Source organism: Microcaecilia unicolor, chromosome 8 (assembly GCF_901765095.1).
Source record: "Microcaecilia unicolor chromosome 8, aMicUni1.1, whole genome shotgun sequence".
Lineage (NCBI taxonomy): Eukaryota > Metazoa > Chordata > Amphibia > Gymnophiona > Siphonopidae > Microcaecilia > Microcaecilia unicolor.
Window position 1 is genome coordinate 234796612 of NC_044038.1, and position 22225 is coordinate 234818836.

At 44.1% G+C, this 22225-nt stretch overlaps 1 protein-coding gene across 5 annotated transcripts in view; it reads right to left on the bottom strand.

Annotated features, from left to right (window-relative positions):
• Positions 1-1288: 1288 nt before the first annotated feature.
• Positions 1289-22225, bottom strand: part of EPB41L1 (erythrocyte membrane protein band 4.1 like 1) — a 302903-nt gene continuing 281966 nt past the window's right edge. For all 5 annotated transcript variants that reach the window (XM_030211261.1, XM_030211259.1, XM_030211260.1 and 2 more), the window contains 7 exons: positions 17687-17815; positions 16559-16627; positions 11355-11447; positions 11126-11209; positions 10549-10629; positions 9266-9382; positions 1289-2455 (listed from right to left, as the gene is read on the bottom strand). In XM_030211261.1, coding sequence (XP_030067121.1) covers positions 2447-2455; positions 9266-9382; positions 10549-10629; positions 11126-11209; positions 11355-11447; positions 16559-16627; positions 17687-17815 — 582 coding nt within the window. In that variant the 3' untranslated portion in view covers positions 1289-2446. The remainder of the gene's footprint in view (positions 2456-9265; positions 9383-10548; positions 10630-11125; positions 11210-11354; positions 11448-16558; positions 16628-17686; positions 17816-22225) is intronic.

Consider the following 22225-nt stretch of genomic DNA (forward strand, 5'->3'; position numbering starts at 1 on the left):
GTATATAACATGTTGATAACATTAGCATGCCTTAAGCCAGAGGCGGACTGACCATTCGGGCAACCGGGCAGTGCTTGAGGGCCCAGAGGCTCTGCCCAGATGCCCGCCACACACTACAGCCCTCCCCAGTCCTACCTTTAAATACTCGTCGTTGGTGATCTAGTAGCCTCTGAGGGAAGGGGGGGCATGTTGTTTCCTGCCCGTTGTGCTTCCGCTATTCCCCCTGCCTGGCACCACTGTACTTTAAAAATGACAGCCGACACTCCCTGCGGAAGTCTTGTGAGACTGTCGAGACCCGCAGGAAGTCTCAGCCGCCATTTTGAAAACACAGCAGCGCCGGCAGGCGGAGGAATAGTGGCGGCAGGAAAAAACATGCCCCCCCCCTGCAGAGACCACTAGACCATCAGGGCCCATCCTTCAGGCAGGATCGGGGCAGTGGGGGCGTCAGCAGTGGGGGGTGTCAGGCAGCGGCCGGGTGGGGGACCCAGACCACTCTCAGTCCGTCCCTACCTTAAGCATTATTACGGTATGCTGTAACCATCATTTACACCTGCTATAATCTGTCTTTGTGCATACTTTATAAAATATGCGTGTATATCACAACTCCACCCCAGTTCCATCCAACCTGCACTCCTATGCACAGGCCTTGTAAAAGTAGGCCTCAATTTTGTAGAAATACAAAAAAAAACCAAGCAAATGTTCATCATTCAAAAATCAAAGATGCAGTATGGTAATGGAAAAGTGTTGAATAATAATAATAATAATAAAAAAAAATAAAACAACCAAGGAGCTTCATCAAACATTTAATTAGTTTTAGGATAAAATAATCACCAGGACTGCCCAGTAGTACTTTTGTGGGGAAGCCTGGATGTGGAACCAGTTCTGCAGTTTCGACAGAAATTCCAGCGTATTCTAGAATTGACAACACATACGACCTATCAGGTTCATTAACAGTGCTACAATATGGAGAGCTAATTAATGGATAAAATGGTCACAGGGACAGTTAACTACTTCCTGCAATATCATGAAACCCCTTTATGTAAAGAAGGATTTTATTCAATCAGCTTGGAAATACGGTGAGTTCTTCCCTTCAGCGTTTGTGTAATAATGTGTAATTTTTTTTTTTTACTGAAAATTCACACTTTACCCTTAGTTTCTAAGTATGTCACCAAACATGAACACTAAGATTTGAGCCAGTAACCTTCTCTATCCTAAACAGAGCTACTATCTCACTGGAGCCATGAAAGTGATTCATATTCCATTTTGTCTTTTTTTTTTTGTTTTTGTTTTTTTTTAACGCCAGCTGTAAGAGCCCCTGAAAAGCCAGTTCTGAGAAAAACCGAAACTCAGTGTCACCAACCAACCCACTGCCGGATGGTGCTTTAAACAAAGAACACCTTGAAACAAAAATCTGAGGGGGAGGGGGCACATTTTAGCCAGAAGCCCAAGGGCTGTGATAGCACCAGGTCCTTCCCTCCTTACAAATTCTGTTGCCACACCCAGCTTCAGCCAAGGAAATACAAACATCACGTTTACTGCCGCACAATCCCTCCCACCACACATGGAGAGAATCGGGTCAGGGACGACCATCATCTGGGAAAACTTCAGTTACATTTTGAATAGTGACATTTATCTGTCCTCCTGCAGAAAAAAAAAAAAGGATACTAATATATTCTGAGACAGTGCTTTGCAAAATATGGAAATCGTCAGCACTGTTCATTTTTGCCTTGTTATACATACTGTACATAACTTAAAAGTGCATCCATAGAGAACCCTCTACAGGCTGTATTATTGTAGAAAGAAGAAACCATACATTTTTTTTACCTAATTATCCTTAGAACAAGAAACAATATTTATAATTCAAAGAAAATGGGTGTAAAAAAATCCACCTTTGCATTTGCCATCAATCCCCTAACAAAAACACTGAAAAAAAAACCATTAAAAGTTTTTAAAACGAATTCCTTCTTTCCTATCCTAGACTGTTTTGTTGGATCATTGCATTGCAGTGCTGCTAAGCGGTTTTCCTCCTACCAAAAAGCGGAGGCCATTAATTCCAGCATGCAGGTGACCGGTTGGTGTAACGCTAAACTGACCGTGTCATTAGCTTTTGGCAACGTTTGGATAGCCAAAGCCAAATTTCACAGTAGATCTGCAGATGCTAAAAAAAAATGGATGTTGGAATGATAGATTTCATTTTGTTTCTTGAAAAATCATTCCACAGCGTAGCAGCAATACAAGGATGCATTACTTTTGTTTCCTATACATATATATATATATCTATTTATATATATAAATATATTTTGCTTCTTTCGCCTTCCATCCCGTGCTGTGACATTGTAGCCAGTGAGTCTGTGTGTTTTCGAGGAATACAGCACAGAGATGCTCTTCCTGGTTGTTTGCAGAGTGGAGGGTTTAGAAGAAGGACCCGACCTTACAAACACGGAGGTCAAGACTCCTAGAAATGAGGGGATGGGAGGAAGAAAGGGAAAGAAGACAGAGATTAGTCATTTCCTTTTCTCTGCATGTCTAGGGAGTGTTTATGTATTTATTTTTTTTATTTAGCTCAGGCTGTTCTCAGCAGTTCAAGGCAAGTTGCATTCAAGCATTTTCCTGCTCCTGGAGGACTTACAACATAACGGGCCATTCTGAATCTTCTGTTAGAACCAAGTGCTAACGCTTAGGGGTGAATTCTAAATATGGCGCCGAAAAGATTCGGCACAAAAAAAAACCATTATTCTATAAGCTGCGTTTCAGGGACTCCTTTTACTAAGTGGCGGTAAGTCCAATGCGGGTTCACTGCTCGCTATACAGGAAGCACCGCCAGGGTACAGAGGCAGCCCGGCGGTACTTCCTACCCTTAGCGCACCGTCATTTCCGATGCTACAAAAATGTATTAATTTTTGTAGCACTGGAGTATACCCGGCGGTAATCGGGCAGTGCCACGTGCTGCCCAGTTACCGCCGGGTTAACATGGGAGCCCTTACCGCCACCTCAATGGTGGCCATTTGCACATATATGCGCCAAAACTGGACGCATATCCCCCTTATTCTATAACAATGAGCGTAAATGCTAGGGATGCCCCCCTCCCCGTTCCTTCCATGAGGCTCCCATTTCCAAGCCCCCCCCCTTTATTTCTTTACTCGCATGTAAAATATAGGCACAGCAGATCCCGCACCTAAACTTATTGAGCACAAATTCCAATTAAATGTAATTAGTGCTAATTGCTTGTTTAAAAGCCCGTTATTGGTGCTAATGAGCTTGATAGTCAATTAAATTGCGTGTGTAAATTAGACGCACATCCATATTTGCACATGCAATTTTTGGTGACTTTTATAGACTCAGGGGGTTAGTGCACGACTTCCTCACATAGGAGTAATGACAAAGTTGGCTGAAAGAATATATATATATTTATTGATTTATTTTTTAGGATTTATTTACCACCTTTTTGAAAGAACTTACTTGGGCCCCTGTTTGCTAAGCTGCGCTAAGGGCACGCTAAGACACTGATATATTCCTATGGGCATCTCTAGCATTTAGCGCGTGCTAAAAACACTACCAAGCCTTTGAAAAACACCCCCTCAAGGAAGCGCACAAGAAGAATAAGTCAAACATAAGCAACAGACAATTCCAGCAGTAAAAATATTCAAACAGCAATACAAAAGTTTGCTGTTTGGATGTTAAAGCATTTTTTTTATCCTTATAGGTTCTAATTTTCCTAAATAATCTTCCCTGTCTATTTTGATTTCTCTGCCCCTTGTAAGATTTTGGGATCTAATGAAGTTTTGTTTTATTTCTTTTATATTTTAGAGAGGGTAATATAATCCTCTCCAAGGGCCTCTTTTACTGCAATTTCCAATGCGAGAAATGCGCCGCAGCCTGTCGCATTTACTGCTCGAGAATCAATATGCACAACTCGCCTATTTAATTTCAGAACGGTTTCCTAAAATCTGCTTGTACACTACTACTTTGTATTATCATCATGCTGACCAAGATCATGCAATACTAAATGTTTCTATTACTAACACTCTTCCACTACTCATGATGTATATTGTAAGCCACTTTGAGCCTGCAAAGAGGTGGGATAAGGTGGGATACAAATGCAACAAATAATAACAGTGTGGTTTAGTAAAAGAGAACCTAAATGATTAGATAAAATTTCCTTTATTGCTCATTTCTTGTTTTTTTTATTATATTCCTCGGAAAAATTTTTTTCTTGGTAAACTATTTCCTTTGTAACAATATTGTACTGCTTGTTCATAAGTACATAAGTATTGCCATACTGGGACAGACCAAAGGTCCATTATGCCCAGCATCCTGTTTCCAACAGTGGCCAATCCAGGTCACAAGTACCTGGCAGAAACCTAAATAGTAGCAACATTCTATGTAGAACCCCAGAGAGTAGCAAGATTCCATTCAGAATCCCAAATACATAAGCGTTGCCATACTGGGACAGACCAAAGGTCCATCAAGCCCAGTATCCTGTTTCCAACAGTGGCCAATCCAGGTCACAAATACCTGGCAAGATCCCAAAAAAGCTCAATACATTTTATGCTGCTTATCCCAGAAATAAGCAGTGGATTTTCCACATGTCAATTTAATAATGGTCTATGGACTTTTCCTTTAGGAAACCGTCCAGACCTTTTTTAAACCCCGCTAAGCTAACCACCTTTCAATATTCTTTGCCAACGAATTCCAGAGTTTAATTACACGTTGAGTGAAGAAATATTTTCTCCGATTCATTTTAAATTTACTACTTTGTAGCTTCACTGCATGCCCCCCTAGTCCTAGTATTTTTGGAAAATGTAAACAGATGCTTCACATCTACCCATTCAACAATACTCGTTATTTTATAGACCTCTATCATACCTCCCCTCAGCCGCCTTTTCTCCAAGCTTGTTCTAATATGTTTACCTTTAATAAATAAACAATTGGGGGGGGGGGGAGGGAAGAGAAAAGACAAAGTTTTGCTCCCCAATGCTGGAGCCAAATAATATCCTAATGTCTCTGTCAAAAAACACGCAAATCAGGAACGCGCCTAAATTTTCACGTGCAGTTTTGGGTGACTTTTATTGATTCAGGGGTTAACACTGAAAATTTAACTATCCTTTTTTCATCTCACCAACATCAGCCTTCAATATGCATTACAGCACATCAGTGTGTGGGGTGGGATTTAAACCTTGGCGGTCCTTTTATTAAGGTGCGCTGAAAAATGGCTTGCAGTAGTGTAGGCGCAGGTTTTGGGTGCGTGCCAATCCATTTTTCAGTGCGCCTGTAAAAAAGGCCTTTTTTAAAATTTTTGCCAAAAATGCAGCAAAATCAAAATGGCCGTGCATCCATTTTGGGCCTGAGACCTTTACCACCAGCCATTGACCTAGCGATAAAGTCTCACACGGTAACCGGTCGGTAATGACCTACGCGCGTCAAATGTCACTTGTCGCACATAGCTGATGCGCGTAGCGGACACATGCAAAAAATGAAATTACCATAAGGGCCACACAGTAGCCATGCGGTAAGTCCATTTTGGCACGCATTGGGCACGCGTAGACGCTTACGCAGCTTAATTAAAGGTCTCCTTGGTTTCCCTGGTTTTCAGTCCACTGTTTTAAGCACTAGGCCAGTCCCTCTACAGTGCTTGTATTTCGTTTGAGCCACAGGTTTCTGCGTTGTGTAAATCGCAGATATTTCTTCTACAACAATTGAGATCGGTTCAATTGTTCTTTTCCACTCCGTTATTTTATCCCCTGTTCATGATTCGTATGGATTATTGTAATATCATCTATTTAGGTATCTCTAAATCTTTACTTACAAGACTTCAAACACTGCAAAATACAGATGATTGTCTTTTCTGATCTCCACGTAAATTTGATCATGTTACACCTGCTCTTCACTGGATACTAATTTCTTAATGCATTAGATTTAAAGCATTATGATCGGGTTTTAAGGCTTTCCATCAATGTACGCCATCTTGCCTGTCATCTTTAACAATTCCCTACTCATCTGTGCGGGTCCTGCGAGCCATAAACGATCATCGTATGGTCTTGCCGGAACTGCATTTTGCGCAATTAGAGACAACTCGTCAGGGTGCCTTTCTGTTTACTATTCCCTATGTCTGGAATTTTTTTACCTTTGTCATTGCATGGTGAACTTAACATTAAGGGGTCCTTTTACTAAGGTGTGCTGAAAAGTGGCCTGCTCTGGTGTAGACGCATGTATTGGATGTGTGCAGGTTCATTTTTCAGCGCACCTGCAAAAAAAAGGCCTTTTTTTTGGGGGGGGGGGGGGGGAGCCGAAAATGGATTTGTGGCAAAATGAAAATTGCCGCGCGTCCATTTTGGGCCTGAGACCTTACTGCCACCCATTGACTTAGCGGTCAGGTCTCGCATGTTAAACTGGGCGGTAATCGTCAGCACGCATACAATACAGATTACCGCCCGGTTAGCACCGTGCTCAAGAAATTTTCCGGCGCATGCAGTGGGCACACGTAAAAAATAAAATTACCGCCTGGGCTACGCAGTTAGCCGGGCAGTAGTTCTAAACTGGTGTGCGTTGGGCCCCTAAGAAGTTTAAATCTTTGTTAGAAGTAGGGCTGTTTAATCAGGCCTATACTGGTGACTGATGGGGCTCATAGGGCTTCTGGTACTTGGAAGAGACAGTAAACTGATGTTATTTGGTTTGTTTTTATTTTTTTTATTTATTGAAATCAGTGGCGTAGCCAGACAGCCAGTTTTGGGTGGGCCTGAGCCTAAAGTGGGTGGGCACAAAATTTTCTCTGCTCTGCCCTCCCTCCACCACTATACCCACCATTTCTCCCTCCTCTCCACCCCTATGCCTACCATTTCTCCCCCTCCCCACCTATCCCCTCTGTATGCAGCATGTGTCCCTCCCCTCCACCTCATACACAGCCAAGACTTCTCCCTTCCTCACCCCTCCACCCCTTTGCTGCATCTCCCTCACCCACCAACCAAGCCTCATCTTTCCATCTTCCCTCCCCCCCTGTGCAGCTGCTGTGTCCCCCCCGTCTTCCCTCCCCCATGCGACATCTCCCCCCCCCCCCCCCCCCCCGTGCAGCATCTCACCCTCCTTGCAGGCCCGCCCAGCAGCAAAGTTCCTGACCGTGATTCCAGTCGCAGTGATTCTCACACGCTGCCTGCCGGCTGGCGCTCAACAATCTCTTCACGCTACTAAGCGCTAACCCGGAAGTCTCTCCTGCAGAGGAGAGACTTCCGGGTTAGCGCTTAGTAGCGCAAGGAGATTGAGCGGCAGCCGGCACTGGCAGGCAGCGTGTGGGAATCGCTGCGACTGGAATCGCCGTCAGGAACTTTGCTGCTGGGCGGGCCTGACCCAAAATTGGGTGGGCCCAGGCCCACCCGGGCCCGCCCGTGGCTACGCCCCTGATTGAAATGTTTAATTTACGTCAAGCTTACATCTTGAAATACAGAAAAAGACAATTTCGTTTCCAAATTTTTATACATAACAATGTCAGTAAAACAATAGAAATAACAAAAATATAGGATAGGAAATCAATACTTGTCTATAGTCCACAATGTCGGGGGATTATCACAATTTCAAGGAAAACATATAAGTCATATTTAACTTGGCGGTTGGTATAGGCAAACCAGGTAATATATATATTACTTATGGGGTTGAAGTTGTCAAAGTCCCTAATAATGGGAGCTGTGGGTCTCTCAGCTTAGCTTCCAAAAAGGAATTCAATTGCTTTGCCTCAAAAAATACGTATTTGATTGAATTCAATTTTATCACACACTTGCAAGGGAAGATCAGCCAAAATAATGCCCCAAGTTGCGAAACCTTGGGTCTCAGTTGAAGGAATTCTTGTCTTTTCTTTTGGGTGGTCCTTGAGACGTCCGGATACATTCGAATTTGGCAATTTAGGAAATCTGGTCTTTTATTCAAGAGGAATTGTTTGAGTATCCGGTCTCTATCTAGTTGAAGTATGGAAATCACTTTAAGTGTCGCAGTTGTCAGGCCCTCATTGTCTCCTTCAATAATTTGAGTCAAATCCAAAGTTTGAACATTCATTTCATCTCTTTGTGATAAATCTTTCTTACGAAATGGGTTCTGATGTTATTTGTTATAATGTATTAATCTGCTAAAGTTTCTTTCTGAATGTGTGTATTTATCTTTCCTATCAATTTACTGTAGCTCTTTTACTTTTATGATTTTTTTTTTAATGAATTTTGTTAAGCACTTTGCTCTGTCCAACAGTTAAGGTGGTATATTTTTATTTTTTATTGTTACATTTGTGCCCCGCGCTTTCCCACTCATGGCAGGCTCAATGTGGCAGGCAATGGAGGGTTAAGTGACTTGCCCAGAGTCACAAGGAGCTGCCTTGCCTGAAGTGGGAATCGAACTCAGTTCCCCAGGACCAAACTCCACCACCCTAACCGCTGGGCCACTCCTCCACTGTTGCTACTATTTGAGATTCTACATGGAATGTTGCTATTCCACTAGCAACATTCCATGTAGAAGTCGGCCCTTGCAGATCACCAATGTGGCCGCGCAGGCTTCTACATGGAATGTTGCTAGTGGAATAGCAACATTCCATGTAGAATCTCCAGTAGTAGCAACATTCCATGTAGAATCTCCAATAGTAGCAACATTCCATGTAGAATCTCCAATAGTATCTATTTTATTTTTGTTACATTTGTACCCTGCGCCTTCCCACTCATGGCAGGCTCAATGCGGCTTACATGGGGCAATGGAGGGTTAAGTGACTTGCCCAGAGTCACAAGGAGCTGCCTTTGCCTGAAGTGGGAATTGAACGCAGTTCCTCAGGACCAAAGTCCACCACCCTAACCACTAGGCCACTCCTCTACTGTTGCTACTAGTTGAGATTCTACATGGAATGTTGCTATTCCACTAGCAACATTCCATGTAGACGTCGGCCCTTGCAGATCACCAATGTGGCCGCGCAGGCTTCTACATGAAATGTTGCTAGTGGAATAGCAACATTCCATGTAGAATCTCCAGTAGTAGCAACATTCCATGTAGAATCTCCAATAGTATCTATTTTATTTTTGTTACATTTGTACCCCACGCTTTCCCACTCATGGCAGGCTCAATGCGGCTTACATGGGGCAATGGAGGGTTAAGTGACTTGCCCAGAGTCACAAGGAGCTGCCTGTGCCTGAAGTGGGAATCGAACTCAGTTCCCCAGGTCCAAAGTCCACCACCCTAACCACTAGGCCACTCCTCCCCCTAGGCCACTCCTATCAAGTCACAAATAAATAAATGCATTTGATACCTGAGGTTTCTTTTCTTTTTCCTCCAGGGATGATTCTGTCTCTCTGTATACCACAGCTTTGGTTACCAGCATATCAGGGTGTTGCAACTTTGCTTCTTTTATTGCCAAAGCCAGTGCCTGTTAAGAAAAGCATTCAAAATATAAAGGGCCATTTTATATAAAACTAGTTTAAAAAGGCCCGTTTCTGACACAAATGAAATGGGCGCTAGCAAGGTTTTCCTCGGAGTGTGTATGTTTGAGAGAGAGTGTGAGTTAGAGACAGAATGAGAGAGAGAGAGAGAGAGAGAGAGAGAGAGAGAGTGTGTGTGTGTGTGAGAGACAGAGTGTCTGTGTGTGTGAGACTGTGTGTGTGTGACAGAGAGATAGAGTGTTATAGACAGAGAGTGTGTCAGAGAGAGTGTATGTGAGAGACAGTGAGTGTGTGCCCACCCCACCTCTCGCAGGGCCCCCCTGCCGCCACCCATGTCCAGGACCCTCCCCTCCCCCCCCTCCAGCCACCCATGTCCATCAACTCTCCTCCCCCCCAGCGCATCAAACCACCCGCAGCTGCCACTGGTAACGCTGTCCGGCCACTGCTGCTTCTCCTGATGGGCAGCAGCGGCTGGACAGCGTTACCAGTGGCAGCTGCGGGTGACGAGGGGGTTGATGTGCTTCGGGGCTTGGGGGTGTTGATGTGCTTGGGGGGGGGGTGTTGATGTGCCGGGGGGGGGGGGGGGCTTGGGTGATGTGCTGAGGGGGTGTTTGAGCGGCGCACTCACAGCTGATTCCCAGGCAGGGGGAGGAGTAGGGAACCACACGGAGCAAGTTGCTCCGCGTGTTTCCCTACTCCTCCCCCTGCCTGGGAATCAGCTGTGAGTGACGTCAGCCTGGCTACGGAGCCTAGCTCAGCAACTCCAGGAGCCATGGACACAGGCAGCTACTTTAGAACGTTGGAAGTGAGAATTATTATATAGGATGTTGCAATCACAATTGAAACGTCCAGATCGAGACATACTTAATCCCGGTACTAGTTTACAAAGGCTCTGTTGAATATGGGGGGGGGGGGGGGGGGCAGTATTCAGCATGTGGCTGATAAGCTGCTTCCAGCTATGGCCTGAACTAACTCAGATATTCAACGCTGGGGCATGCATGGCTCATATTCAGACCCAAGGAGATTTTATGACAGGAGACGGCATGAGCCGATCTGGTCCATTCTGTGGGCTATAGCCACTTTTTATCGCGGCTTAGTAAAAAGGAGTCCTAAATGGCCACTAATGACTATCAAAAGCTTTCCTTGGGCCTACCTGATCTTGATCGACATCTTCATCTCCCGTAATGATGATCCGTTTTTCTATCCTGGTCTCAGAGAAACCTCCTTTCACAGTCTGATACAGGAAGAAAGCAGGGGAAGGTGTTTCAGATTCACAGGCTCCAGTATTCTATAGTTTCTCTCTCGACTGGTATCCCCTGATGCCTTTCAACCTACAAAGCACTGCGAGACCTTTGCTAAATTTAAGAAATGGACAAAGGGTCCACATCACCTTCGACACAACTTTTTGCATGCATAAATTGCACAGTGGAATCCTTTTCCCTGATATCACAAGACATTCGTTATTTGGAAAGAAAAATGCTATTTTTCAACATTTTGCAGATAAATTGACTTGCAAAGTTTAATTTAATTTGAATGTACTTATCTATATACCATTTCTCTATATCACATCAATTGGTTTTGTTTTTTTAAATTTTTGCCCCACTCTTCCAGTAGATGTGAAAATATCCAGGTCTAAACAGGGTGAAAAGACTGATAAGTGTACTGTTCCAAAATATTCAATTCCTTCCCCTCTCCCTATTCCATGACCCATAGCCCTGCCTCTGGGTTACCTTGGTAACGTGGGTCGTGGTTGATGTAGAAAGAGTTTCTGCAATGGCGCCATGAGTGGTTTCCTTCCCGGCAAAACTTGAGACCTGTGGATAAACACAGTCACCTGCTTCATTAGAGACCCCAACAACAGCTTCTGACATTTAGTTTTTAAAAAAGAAATTTCTCTCTTTAGGTAAGCATTTCTACTCAGTTAACTGGGTGTGTGTCTGATCACGCTTTCTTACTTACAGGAGATACCGAGCGAGTCTCGATCACAGGTGCATGAAGGCCTTGTAACGACCCCACCGTTATCGTCTGCTTGCTGGTCTTAGGATATTGACCCTGAAGTCAGAAAAGAGTCTTTTAAAATCCTGAAATTTGGGATGTTATTCTAGCAGTATAGAAATTCAGCGCCTCTCACAACGCAGTTTCAATTTCAAAGCTTTTCTTCACAGATTTCAAGGGCCCATTTTATGTAGATCACCGAGATCGAAATCCAGACATCAAGGACAGCACGTTGCTTAGTTCTAAGTGGTATTTTACATAGAGGGATCGTTTTACTAAGATGCGCCGAAAAGTAGCCTGCGCTGGTGTAGACGCGTGTATTGGACGTGAGCAGGTCCACTTCTCAGCGCACCTGCAAAAAAGGCCTTTTTTTTGGGGGGGGGGGGGAGGAATTGACGTGCGGCAAAATAAAAATTAGCACACGTCCATTTTGGGCCTGAGACCTTACCACCCCCCATTGACTTAGCGGTAAAGTCTCACGCGTGGTGGCAACAGTCTACGCACATGCAATGCTGATTACCACCCAGTTAGTGCCACGTGGCAGAAAATTCCCGGCACGCTTAGTGGACGCGCGTAAAAAATTACATTACCGCCCGGGCCACGCGGTAGCTGGGCAGTAGTTCAAAACTGACGCGCCTAAGAGAAGCATAGATGCCTACGCAGCTTAGTAAAAGGGCCCCCCAGAGCCTTTTGAAGAACACCTGTAAGAATACACAGGAGTTCATGTGTTTTTGCTGGTACACCCACGAACATACCAACTTCCAAGTGTCAGTGGCACTGTTTCCACATTACCTGTGAACCGGAGGGACCACACAAAGTGTGGAGGTGCACGAAACAAATACAGTGTAAAAACAAGAAAAGAGTGGGGGAGAATAGGCTCTTTCCAATCAATGGGGGAGACGTGTAATTAAATTTATTATAACAAGTTGACTCAACACAGCCGTGTTTTGGCGCTGTAGCGCCTTCTTCAGGAGTCTACAAAATCAAATATAAAACATAAATAAATATAACTATAAACAACAAACAACATTGATAATAAAAGGATATAACCACAAAAACATCTGTAAAACCACAAATCATAATCAAGAGTAAACATCAATAATGTTATGCCAATATGATTAAAATGTTTTCACAAAAACATCATTAAAAACATGAGTAAAAATCACGGCTGTGTTGAGTCAACTTGTTATTGTATTGTATTGTAACATTTATACTCCGCGCTTTCCCGCTTATTAGCAGGCTCAATGTGGCTTACATAATATATAATAATAAACATTGTGTTTTATTTAATTACACGTCTTCCCCATTGATTGGAAAGAGCCTATCATTGAGCCTGCAAATAGGTGGGGAAATGTGGGATACAAATGCAACAAATAAATAAAATTCTCCCCCACTCTTTTCTTCTTTTTCCACATTAACAAACCTAGGGGTTGATATTCAGCCAGTGGCAGTGAGCATTTTGCAGACCGCTGCCAGCGTTATTCCCAGATATTCAATGTCGGGCCATTTCCATGTAAATATCTGGGTTTATGCAGCCAGCTAACGCATAGTCAGTTAAGTGCAATACTCAGCACCTAACTGGCTATGCAATCCTGCATAAAGAGAGGACTTCATGCGGTTATCTTCGCTGTTTATCTGTTCATCTTTCCCCCTAAACCCACCTCTCCTCTCCCCCCTTTCTCTAGTTCTGTGGATGGCACTCTCATTCTCCCCCTCTCATCAGCTCGTAACCTTGGGGTCATCTTCGACTCCTCTCTCTCCTTCTCTGCTTACATTCAGCAGATTGCCAAAACATGTCCTTTCTTTCTCTATAACATCAGCAAAATCCGTCCCTTCCTCTCTGAGCACTCTACCAGAACCCTTATCTCCACTCTTATCACCTCTCGCCTAGATTATTGCAACCTGCTTCTCACCGGCCTCCCACTTAGCCATCTCTCTCCTCTTCAATCAGTCCAAAACTCTGCTGCGAAACTCATTTTCCGCCAGAGTCGCTATGCTCACATTAGCCCTCTCCTCAAGTCACTTCACTGGCTCCCTATTCGTTTCTGCATTCAATTCAAACTTCTCTTACTGACCTATAAGTGCATTCACTCTACCGCTCCCCAGTACCTCTTCACTCTTGTCGGTCCCTACGCTCCCCTTCAGGTACTCCATTCTGTGGATAAATCTCTCTTGTCTGTCCCCTTCTCCTCTACTGCTAATTTCAGACTCCGTTCCTTTTATCTCGCTGCACCTCACGCCTGGAATAGACTTCCCGAGCCTGTACGTCTAGCCCCGTCTTTGGCCGTTTTCAAATCCAGGCTAAAAGCCCACCTCTTTAAACGCTGCTTTTGTCTCCAAACCACTACTCACTTACCCTGTACCCTTTTATCCCCACCTCTTTAATTCCCTTACCTCTTAGTTCTGTCTGTCCTATTTAGATTGTGAGCTCTTTGAGCAGGGACTGTCTTTTCATGTATGGTGTACAGCGCTGCGTATGCCTTGTAGTATGCCATCTATCCCCCCTTCAATCTGTTCAGAACTCTGCTGCACGTCTTATATTCCGCCTGAACCGATATACTCATATCACCCCTCTCCTCAGGTCACTTCACTGGCTTCCGATCAGATACCGCATTCAATTCAAGCTTCTCCTTCTTACCTACAAATGCACTCAGTCTGCAGCCCCTCATTACCTCTCTACCCTCATTTCCCCTTACGTTCCCGCCCGTAACCTCCGCTCACAGGACAAATCCCTCCTCTCAGTACCCTTCTCCACCACCGCCAACTCCAGGCTCCGCTCATTCTGCCTCACCTCACCCTATGCTTGGAATAAACTTCCTGAGCCCTTACGCCAAGCCCCCTCCCTACCCATCTTCAAATCCTTGCTCAAAGCCCACCTCTTCAATGTTGCTTTCGGCACCTAACCTTTATACCTTTCAGGAAATCTAGACTGCCCCTATTTGACTGACTGTACATTTGTCCTTTAGATTGTAAGCTCCTTTGAGCAGGGTCTGTCCTTCTATGTTAAATTGTACAGCGCTGCGTAACCCTAGTAGCGCTTTAGAAATGTCAAGTAGTAGTAGTAGTAGTTGTAGTGCTATAGAAGTGATAAGTAGTAGTAGTAATGTAGAAGCCTGCCCGTGCAGGACGTCAGACTCACAGAAACAGAAGCCTGCGCGGCCGCGTTGCTGATCATTTTCAGCGGCACTGAACAGCAGTTAGCTCCCGAATGAGCAATTAACCGGCCAGGAGCCATTTCTGACCAGTGAAATCTCTTTGAATATCGACCCAGTAGATGTGTAAGTGCAGGTGATAATGTAGTGAGGCTGCAATTTACATTTTACTTTATTTTGGTGTGGGAAATAAGCAACAGCCGTCCAATATTTAAAACTATCTAACTGGCCAGGAATGGCTTCTGGCCGCTAAGCACCAATATCTCAGCTGAATGTCACCGCTGAGCTACTAGCAAGACATAGCTGCTTAGAGCCAATATTTATTGGCTGACTGGCTAAGTTTAGTGGCCAGACAGATCCATGTAAATAGCATAAGTACATAAGTATTGCCATACTGGGAAAGACCAAAGGTCCATCGAGCCCAGCATCCTGTTTCCAACAGTGGCCAATCCAGGTCACAAATACCGGGCAAGATCCCAAAAATGTACAAAACATTTTATACTGCTTATCCCAGAAATAGTGGATTTTCCCCAAGTCCATTTAATAACGGTCTATGGACTTTTCCTTTAGGAAGCCGTCCAAACCTTTTTTTAAAACTCCGCTAAGCTAACCGCCTTTACCACATTCTCTGGCAACGAATTCCAGAGTTTAATTACACGTTGAGTGAAGAAAAAGTTTCTCTGATTCATTTTAAATTTACTACATTGTAGCTTCATCGCATGCCCCCTAGTCCTAGTATTTTTGGAAAGTGTAAACAGACGCTTCACATCTACCCGTTCAACTCCATTCATTATTTTATAGACCTCTATCATATCTCCCCTCAGCCGCCTTTTCTCCAAGCTAAAAAGCCCTAGCCGCTTTAGCCTTTCCTCATAGGGAAGTCGTCCTATCCCCTTTATCAATTTCGTCACCCTTCTCTGCACCTTTTCTAATTCCACTATATCTTTTTTGAGACCAGAATTGAACACAATATTCGAGGTGCGGTCGCACCATGGAGTGATACATATGCATTATAACATCCTCATTTTTGTTTTCCATTCCTTTCCTAATAATACCTAACATTCTATTTGCTTTCTTAGCCGCAGCAGCACACTGAGCAGAAGGTTTCAACGTATCATCAACGACGACACCTAGATCCCTTTCTTGGTCCGTGACTCCTAACGTGGAACCTTGCATGACATAGCAGGTCTTTCTTTGGCTGCTATAACTTAGCCAGTCAGATGATGAATATCGGCACTAACTAGCTATGTTTTAGCAAGCAAAAAAAATCCCAGAAATTCAATATCGGTGGCTGGATATGGCCCCGGAATTGAATTTCAGGATTCGCCGCCAACTGTGGGAGTTAGCTGCGCTCCCTCCTGCTCATAGGAGCCAACTCTGTGAGTGCTGTGGGTTCTGGGGGGGGGTGGATTGGGCAGCAGACCCCTTTGGGTGGCAGGCCATGGGCATTCCCATCAGCCATTCAACAAGTCAGTTTTGGAGGGAGCCTGAGCCCAAAGTAAGGGGGCCCAGTGCTCCCAAGCCCCCTCCCCCCATCCCCCATGGCTACGTCACTGTTCCTGCAGCTGGTGGAAAGTTCATGTCAGATGCTGGAGATGAAAGCTGCACCTCAGAGATTACCACGATAAAAGACAAACTGTTAGTCGAGTAAACTCCACTCGAGCAACCCTTATAGAGTGGGGGAAGGAGGAATGGGGTGCCAAGGAAGAAGCGGCCCGTTTGCAGGCACTTCCGGATCTTCAGAGTGGATTCCCTCACTCTGGAGGCCCATTTAGGACTTGTTCGTTAGGGGTCCTTGATTTGAACTTGCATCACTGTGCCCAACACGTTTAAAGAAGCTGAAAAATCAGTTGAATTTGAGTAAAATACGGCAGTGGATCAGATAGATGCTGACCTTGGAGATTGGAAAGCATGAGGAGGGCAGTCTGCAATGCGGTTCATTTCTAAGGACTGGTAAAGCCACCCCTGACACACCCAGCATGATGTTTGCAATTGGTTTGGAAAGCGTATGCTTACTAGGGTTTCTGTGGTTACAGTATGTAAACTCGATAATATCTCTTCTCCACCGTTAGGCCTTCCATCAACCTGTCAAGAGGAAAGCGATGTCATAAGACTGTCACAAAGTAAGTTAATGCAAATTATATGGCACTGTAGAGTGATATGCTGCATTATTAATCAGATTACATTAAGGAACAATACATGCTCTGAAATATAAAAACTGTCGGCAGAAACTTGCCAGTTGCACTAAGCCCTGAGAAGCAGATATGGCACCCCTGCTCAAGAAAGAGAGCCCCGGTCCTTCCTTCACTTTAAGTGCACTTTATCCACAAATATTTTGCAGTGCATGTGTTCAGTAAAGGCTTGCTCACATTCCCCCTTACATATTACATTCCTCTTGTGTAATATTTAATCATAATACTACCAGCATGATGATGTTACTAAGCTGTAGCAGTAGTCTAGTGCACAAAGGAGTAGCCTACAGGTTAGGACAGTGGGCTGAGAACCAGGAAAGCCAAGCTTAAATCCCAGTGCCATTTCTTGTGATCTTGGGCAAGTCACTTAACTCTCCACAGCCTCAAGTTCAAAGTTAGGAACAGGACAGGAAAAGACCTACTGTACTTGAATGTAACTTGCCTTAAACTACTGAGAAAGGTGTGAGCTAAATCCAGAATCTTGTTTAAGGACTTCCAGAGATAATTTTGGGTGGGTCACAGTACGTAGGCATGTTGACAGGTTGAGTGGAGAGCACTAATGAGGTACGTATGCTGTCGTCTTTCATTATATTCTGAAGTTCCTGTTTCATGTGTAAGAAATACTTGTTTTTAAATGTCAAATCATTTTCAGATATCTGCTCTGGGTTTCTCTCTTTACTTGTCCTCTAAAGATCAAAACGGATTTGGGTGTACTGAGCCCTTATCCAAGAAGACTTCTCCAAAGCTAAGTGCGACTATTAGGTCGCAATGGAAAGGGAGATGACCCCCCCTCCCCCTCACCAGAACTGGTTAAAAATGTCCTCACCATGAAGCCATTATCTAACTTTTGTCTAAAGCCTTTCATACTTATTTTTTCTGACTTGGGTACATTTTACATAAGCATGTGTGATAAACAGTTGCAGTTAGAACAATCTCCAGTCAATGCTGTTACCTGTGATGTGTCCATGGTCATGGTTTTCGTTTCCACAAAGACATCAGGTTCTCCCATTAGGGCACCGTTTGCCTTTTTTACAGTAGATATTTTGCTGATGGCGGCCTTTTCTGTTTTCTGGAGCAAGGACTATGGAAGAAATACAGCAATTCAGCGACAAGCAACCAGACGCCAATTAAGTTCTGCGGTGTTGAAAAGCTGCTGCACTGATTGGGTTGCTTCATGAGAAAAGCCACCAACTAATCTATCTTTACCTATTCCCGCTCTACTGTTTTACTATAGCGGCAATTCTTTAACCAAAAAGTCTAGTTTATAAAAGCAACATAGGCGTCTATCTACCTTGATAAAATAGGCAACCAGTCCCTAGAAGTATGGAAACACGCACATACAAAGTTGCAGCTGCTGTGAAAACGATGCACGTACTCTTATCCTATACAATAAAACGCACCCCCAACATTCTGAAGCTGACTGATTGGCTGAGGCATTCCTGCTCTCTATATCCATCTCCTGAATTGACATCACGTACTTCCGGGTTCATCACAAGCAGAAGTGACCAACCACACGAGGTTTCTTGGCTTCAGAATGTTGGAGGTGCATTCTATTAAATAGGATTGGTCAGTTCCTTGAAGCACAGCCAGAGCTGCACAGTAACGTTCAGACATCAGAGAGAGAGAGAGGGGGGCCTGACACCAGAGAGGGGGGGGAGGTATCTCTGTCACACACACACTCTCTCTCACAATGTCTTTCTCTCTCTCACTCTCACACAATGTCTCTCACACACTCTATGTCTCACACTGTATCACATTCACTCTCTATGTGTCACACAGTCACTCACACACTCTCTTGGTCTCATACACTCAGTCTCATAGTACATAAGTACATAAGTAATGCCATACTGGGAAAAGACCAAGGGTCCATCAAGCCCAGCATCTTGTTCACGACAGCAGCCAATCCAGGCCAAGGGCATCTGGCAAGCTTCCCAAACGTACAGACATTCTATACATGTTATTCCTGGGATTTTGGATTTTTCCAAGTCCGTTTAGTAGCGGTTTATGGACTTGTCCTTTAGGAAACCGTCCAACCCCTTTTTAAACTCTGCTAAGCTAACCGCCTTCACCACATTTTCCGGCAATGAATTCCAGAGTTTACTTACAAGTTGGTTGATGAAACATTTTCTCTGATTTGTTTTAAATTTACTACACTGTAGTTTAATCGCATGCCCCCTAGTCCTAGTATTTTTGGAAAGCGTGAACAGACGCTTCACATCCACCTGTTCCACTCCACTCATTATTTTATATACCTCTATCATGTCTCCCCTCAGCCGTCTCTTCTCCAAGCTGAATAGCCCTAGCCTCCTTAGTCTTTCTTCATAGGGAAGTCGTCCCATCCCCGCTATCATTTTAGTCGCCCTTCGCTGCACCTTTTCCAATTCTACTATATCTTTCTTGAGATGCGGCGACCAGAATTGAACACAATACTCAAGGTGCAGTCGCACCATGGAGCGATACAAAGGCATTATAACATCCTCACACCTGTTTTCCATACCTTTCCTAATAATACCCAACATTCTATTCGCTTTCCTAGCCGCAGCAGCACACTGAGCAGAAGGTTTCAGTGTGTTATCGACGACGACACCCAGATCCCTTTCTTGGTCCGTAACTCCTAACGTGGAACCTTGCATGACGTAGCTATAATTCGGGTTCTTTTTTCCCACATGCATCACCTTGCACTTGCTCACATTAAACGTCATCTGCCATTTAGCCGCCCAGTCTCCCAGTCTCGTAAGGTCCTCTTGTAATTTTTCAGAATCCTGTCGCGAGTTAACGACTTTGAATAACTTTGTGTCATCAGCAAATTTAATTACCTCGCTAGTTACTCCCATCTCTAAATCATTTATAAATATATTAAAAAGCAGCGGTCCTAGCACGGACCCCTGAGGAACCCCACTAACTACCCTTCTCCATTGTGAATACTGCCCATTTAACCCCACTCTCTGTTTCCTAGCCTTTAACCAGTTTTTAATCCACAATAGGACATTTCCTCCTATCCCATGACCCTCCAATTTCCTCTGTAGCCTTTCATGAGGTACCTTGTCAAACGCCTTTTGAAAATCCAGATACACAATATCAACCGGCTCCCCTTTGTCCACATGTTTGTTTACTCCTTCAAAGAATTGAAGTACATTGGTCAGGCAAGTGTGTCTCACACACACTCTCTTGCACACACTGTATCTGTGTGAAACACACACTCTCTCTCTCTCACACACATACACTGTGTCTCACATACGCACTTGCACACACTCTCATTCTCACATACACACTCTCTCTCACAGACACACTCGCACCCAGACTCACTCACTCTCTCTCACACACACACACTCGCACATTCACTCTCTCAAATATACACATTCCAAGGAAAACCTTGCTAGCGCCAGTTTCATTTGTGTCAGAAACAGGCCTTTTTTACTAGTATTTTTATAAAATGCGTGTGTACATTACAACTCCGCTCCACCCAAATTATGCCCCTGGATATGCCTATATGCAGATCGCATAAAAGGGGTTGCGTCTTTCTATTCGTCTAGTTTTTGCACGCCTATGCAGCTTTGCATTTATATAGAACCCTTTTCTGTAATGTAAAAAAGGGTTTTACACTTGCAAAAATATTATGGCTTAGATTCAGTAAATGGCACCCACGTTTGGCGTTGAAAAAAAAATGAGCATTGAGTGTTATTCTTTAAACAGTGCACCAAGTTGGGTGACATTTATAGAATAAGTATGTAGTGCCGGGATCCACGCCTAACTTTGGGTGTGAGGATTTACACAGACTGAAACCTGGTTGTAAATCCTGGTGCTTAAATCAGGTGTGGATCCCCCAAATTCTATTAATACTGCGTGCATCTTTAGTGAATGCCCCAGATCCACCCATGCCCCTCCCGTGGCCATGCTCCCTTTTCAGTTCCGCGCAAAAATATTTATTCACACATTATAGAATAGCGCTTAGCAAGATATGTATATAAATCCAAATTGTTGCTGAGTAGCATCAATAATTGTTAGTGCCCAATTACTGGTGCTAATTGGCTCAATTAAATTGCATGTGCAAATTGGGTGCAAGCTGAAATTTGCGCACACAATTTTGAGTTCCTTTTCTAGAATTCCCCTGCACAAGATTACCTCCCAATAGCTAAACATGGCTGCAGAATGCCTACTTCACATGCTTTAAAATGGGGTGTTCCTCTGGGCATCTATATGTCATAGGTAAGGAATCCTGTTCAGAAGGAATGGATCCTCAGAAGCTTAGCCGAGATTGGGAGGCAGGGCTGGTGTTTGGGAGGTGGGGCTAGTGCTGGGCAAGACTTCTACTGTCTGTGCCCTGAAAATGGCAGTTACAAATCTAGGTAAGGTATACAGAAGAAGTAGCACATATGAGTTTATCTTGTTGGGCAGACTAGATGGACCGTGCAGGTCTTTCTCTGCCATCATCTACTATGTTACTCAAAATTGCCCCATCTATGAATCATCCAGGCTAGGCAGTCATAAACAGAAGGAAAAATACTCTACTGAAAAGGGGAGGCACTAAAAAAATATTTAGAAGAGTATAACGAAACTTCTCACAGCTGATGTTCAAAACAAAATTTATTCAGAATTCTTCTAAAAACATGGAACACGACCCGACTCGTGTTTCGGCTCAATCGGCCTGCATCAGGGGTCTAGGAAATAATAAACCAATAGGTATTTCCAAGACTAGTCATCAAATGGTTAAAAAAAACTGTTCCAACCGATTACTCAACACGGGTATAGCGATGAACTGTATCTGTTCACAAAAAGGATGATGATGACTAGTCTTGGAAATACCTATAGGTTTATTATTTCCTAGACCCCTGATGCAGGCCGATTGGGCCGAAACACGAGCCGTGTCGGGTCGTGTTCCATGTTTTTAGAAGAATTCTGAATACATTTTTGTTTTGAACATCAGCTGTGAGAAGTTTCATCCAGGCTAGGACCATTTCACGTTAGTCGCACAGAACGGGAAATAAGTTTTGTTGTCTTCACCTTGGGTATACTTTTGAAAAAGCAATTTCCAAGTGTAATCCATTGCTTAGTACATAAGTACATAAGTAGTGCCATACTGGGAAAGACCAAAGGTCCATCTAGCCCAGCATCCTGTCACCGACAGTGGCCAATCCAGGTCAAGGGCACCTGGCACGCTCCCCAAACGTAAAAACATTCCAGACAAGTTATACCTAAAAATGCGGAATTTTTCCAAGTCCATTTAATAGCGGTCTATGGAATAAGTTAACAATAGGTAATAGGCAGCATTAACGGCCTTCAAGAGATCAGGTTGCCACTGCATTCCCCTCTAAGATGCGTCACGCCTCTACCCCCAAAGTACATCACCCCCCCCCCAAACCCCGAAGTGCATCACCCCCACTACCATTTCTCATGCAGATATAGGCTCCACCAGTCCCCTGCCCCGGAACAGGAAGTAACATCAGAGGGGGCAAGGGACTGGCGGAGCTGAGAGTCAGGCGACTACTCCATA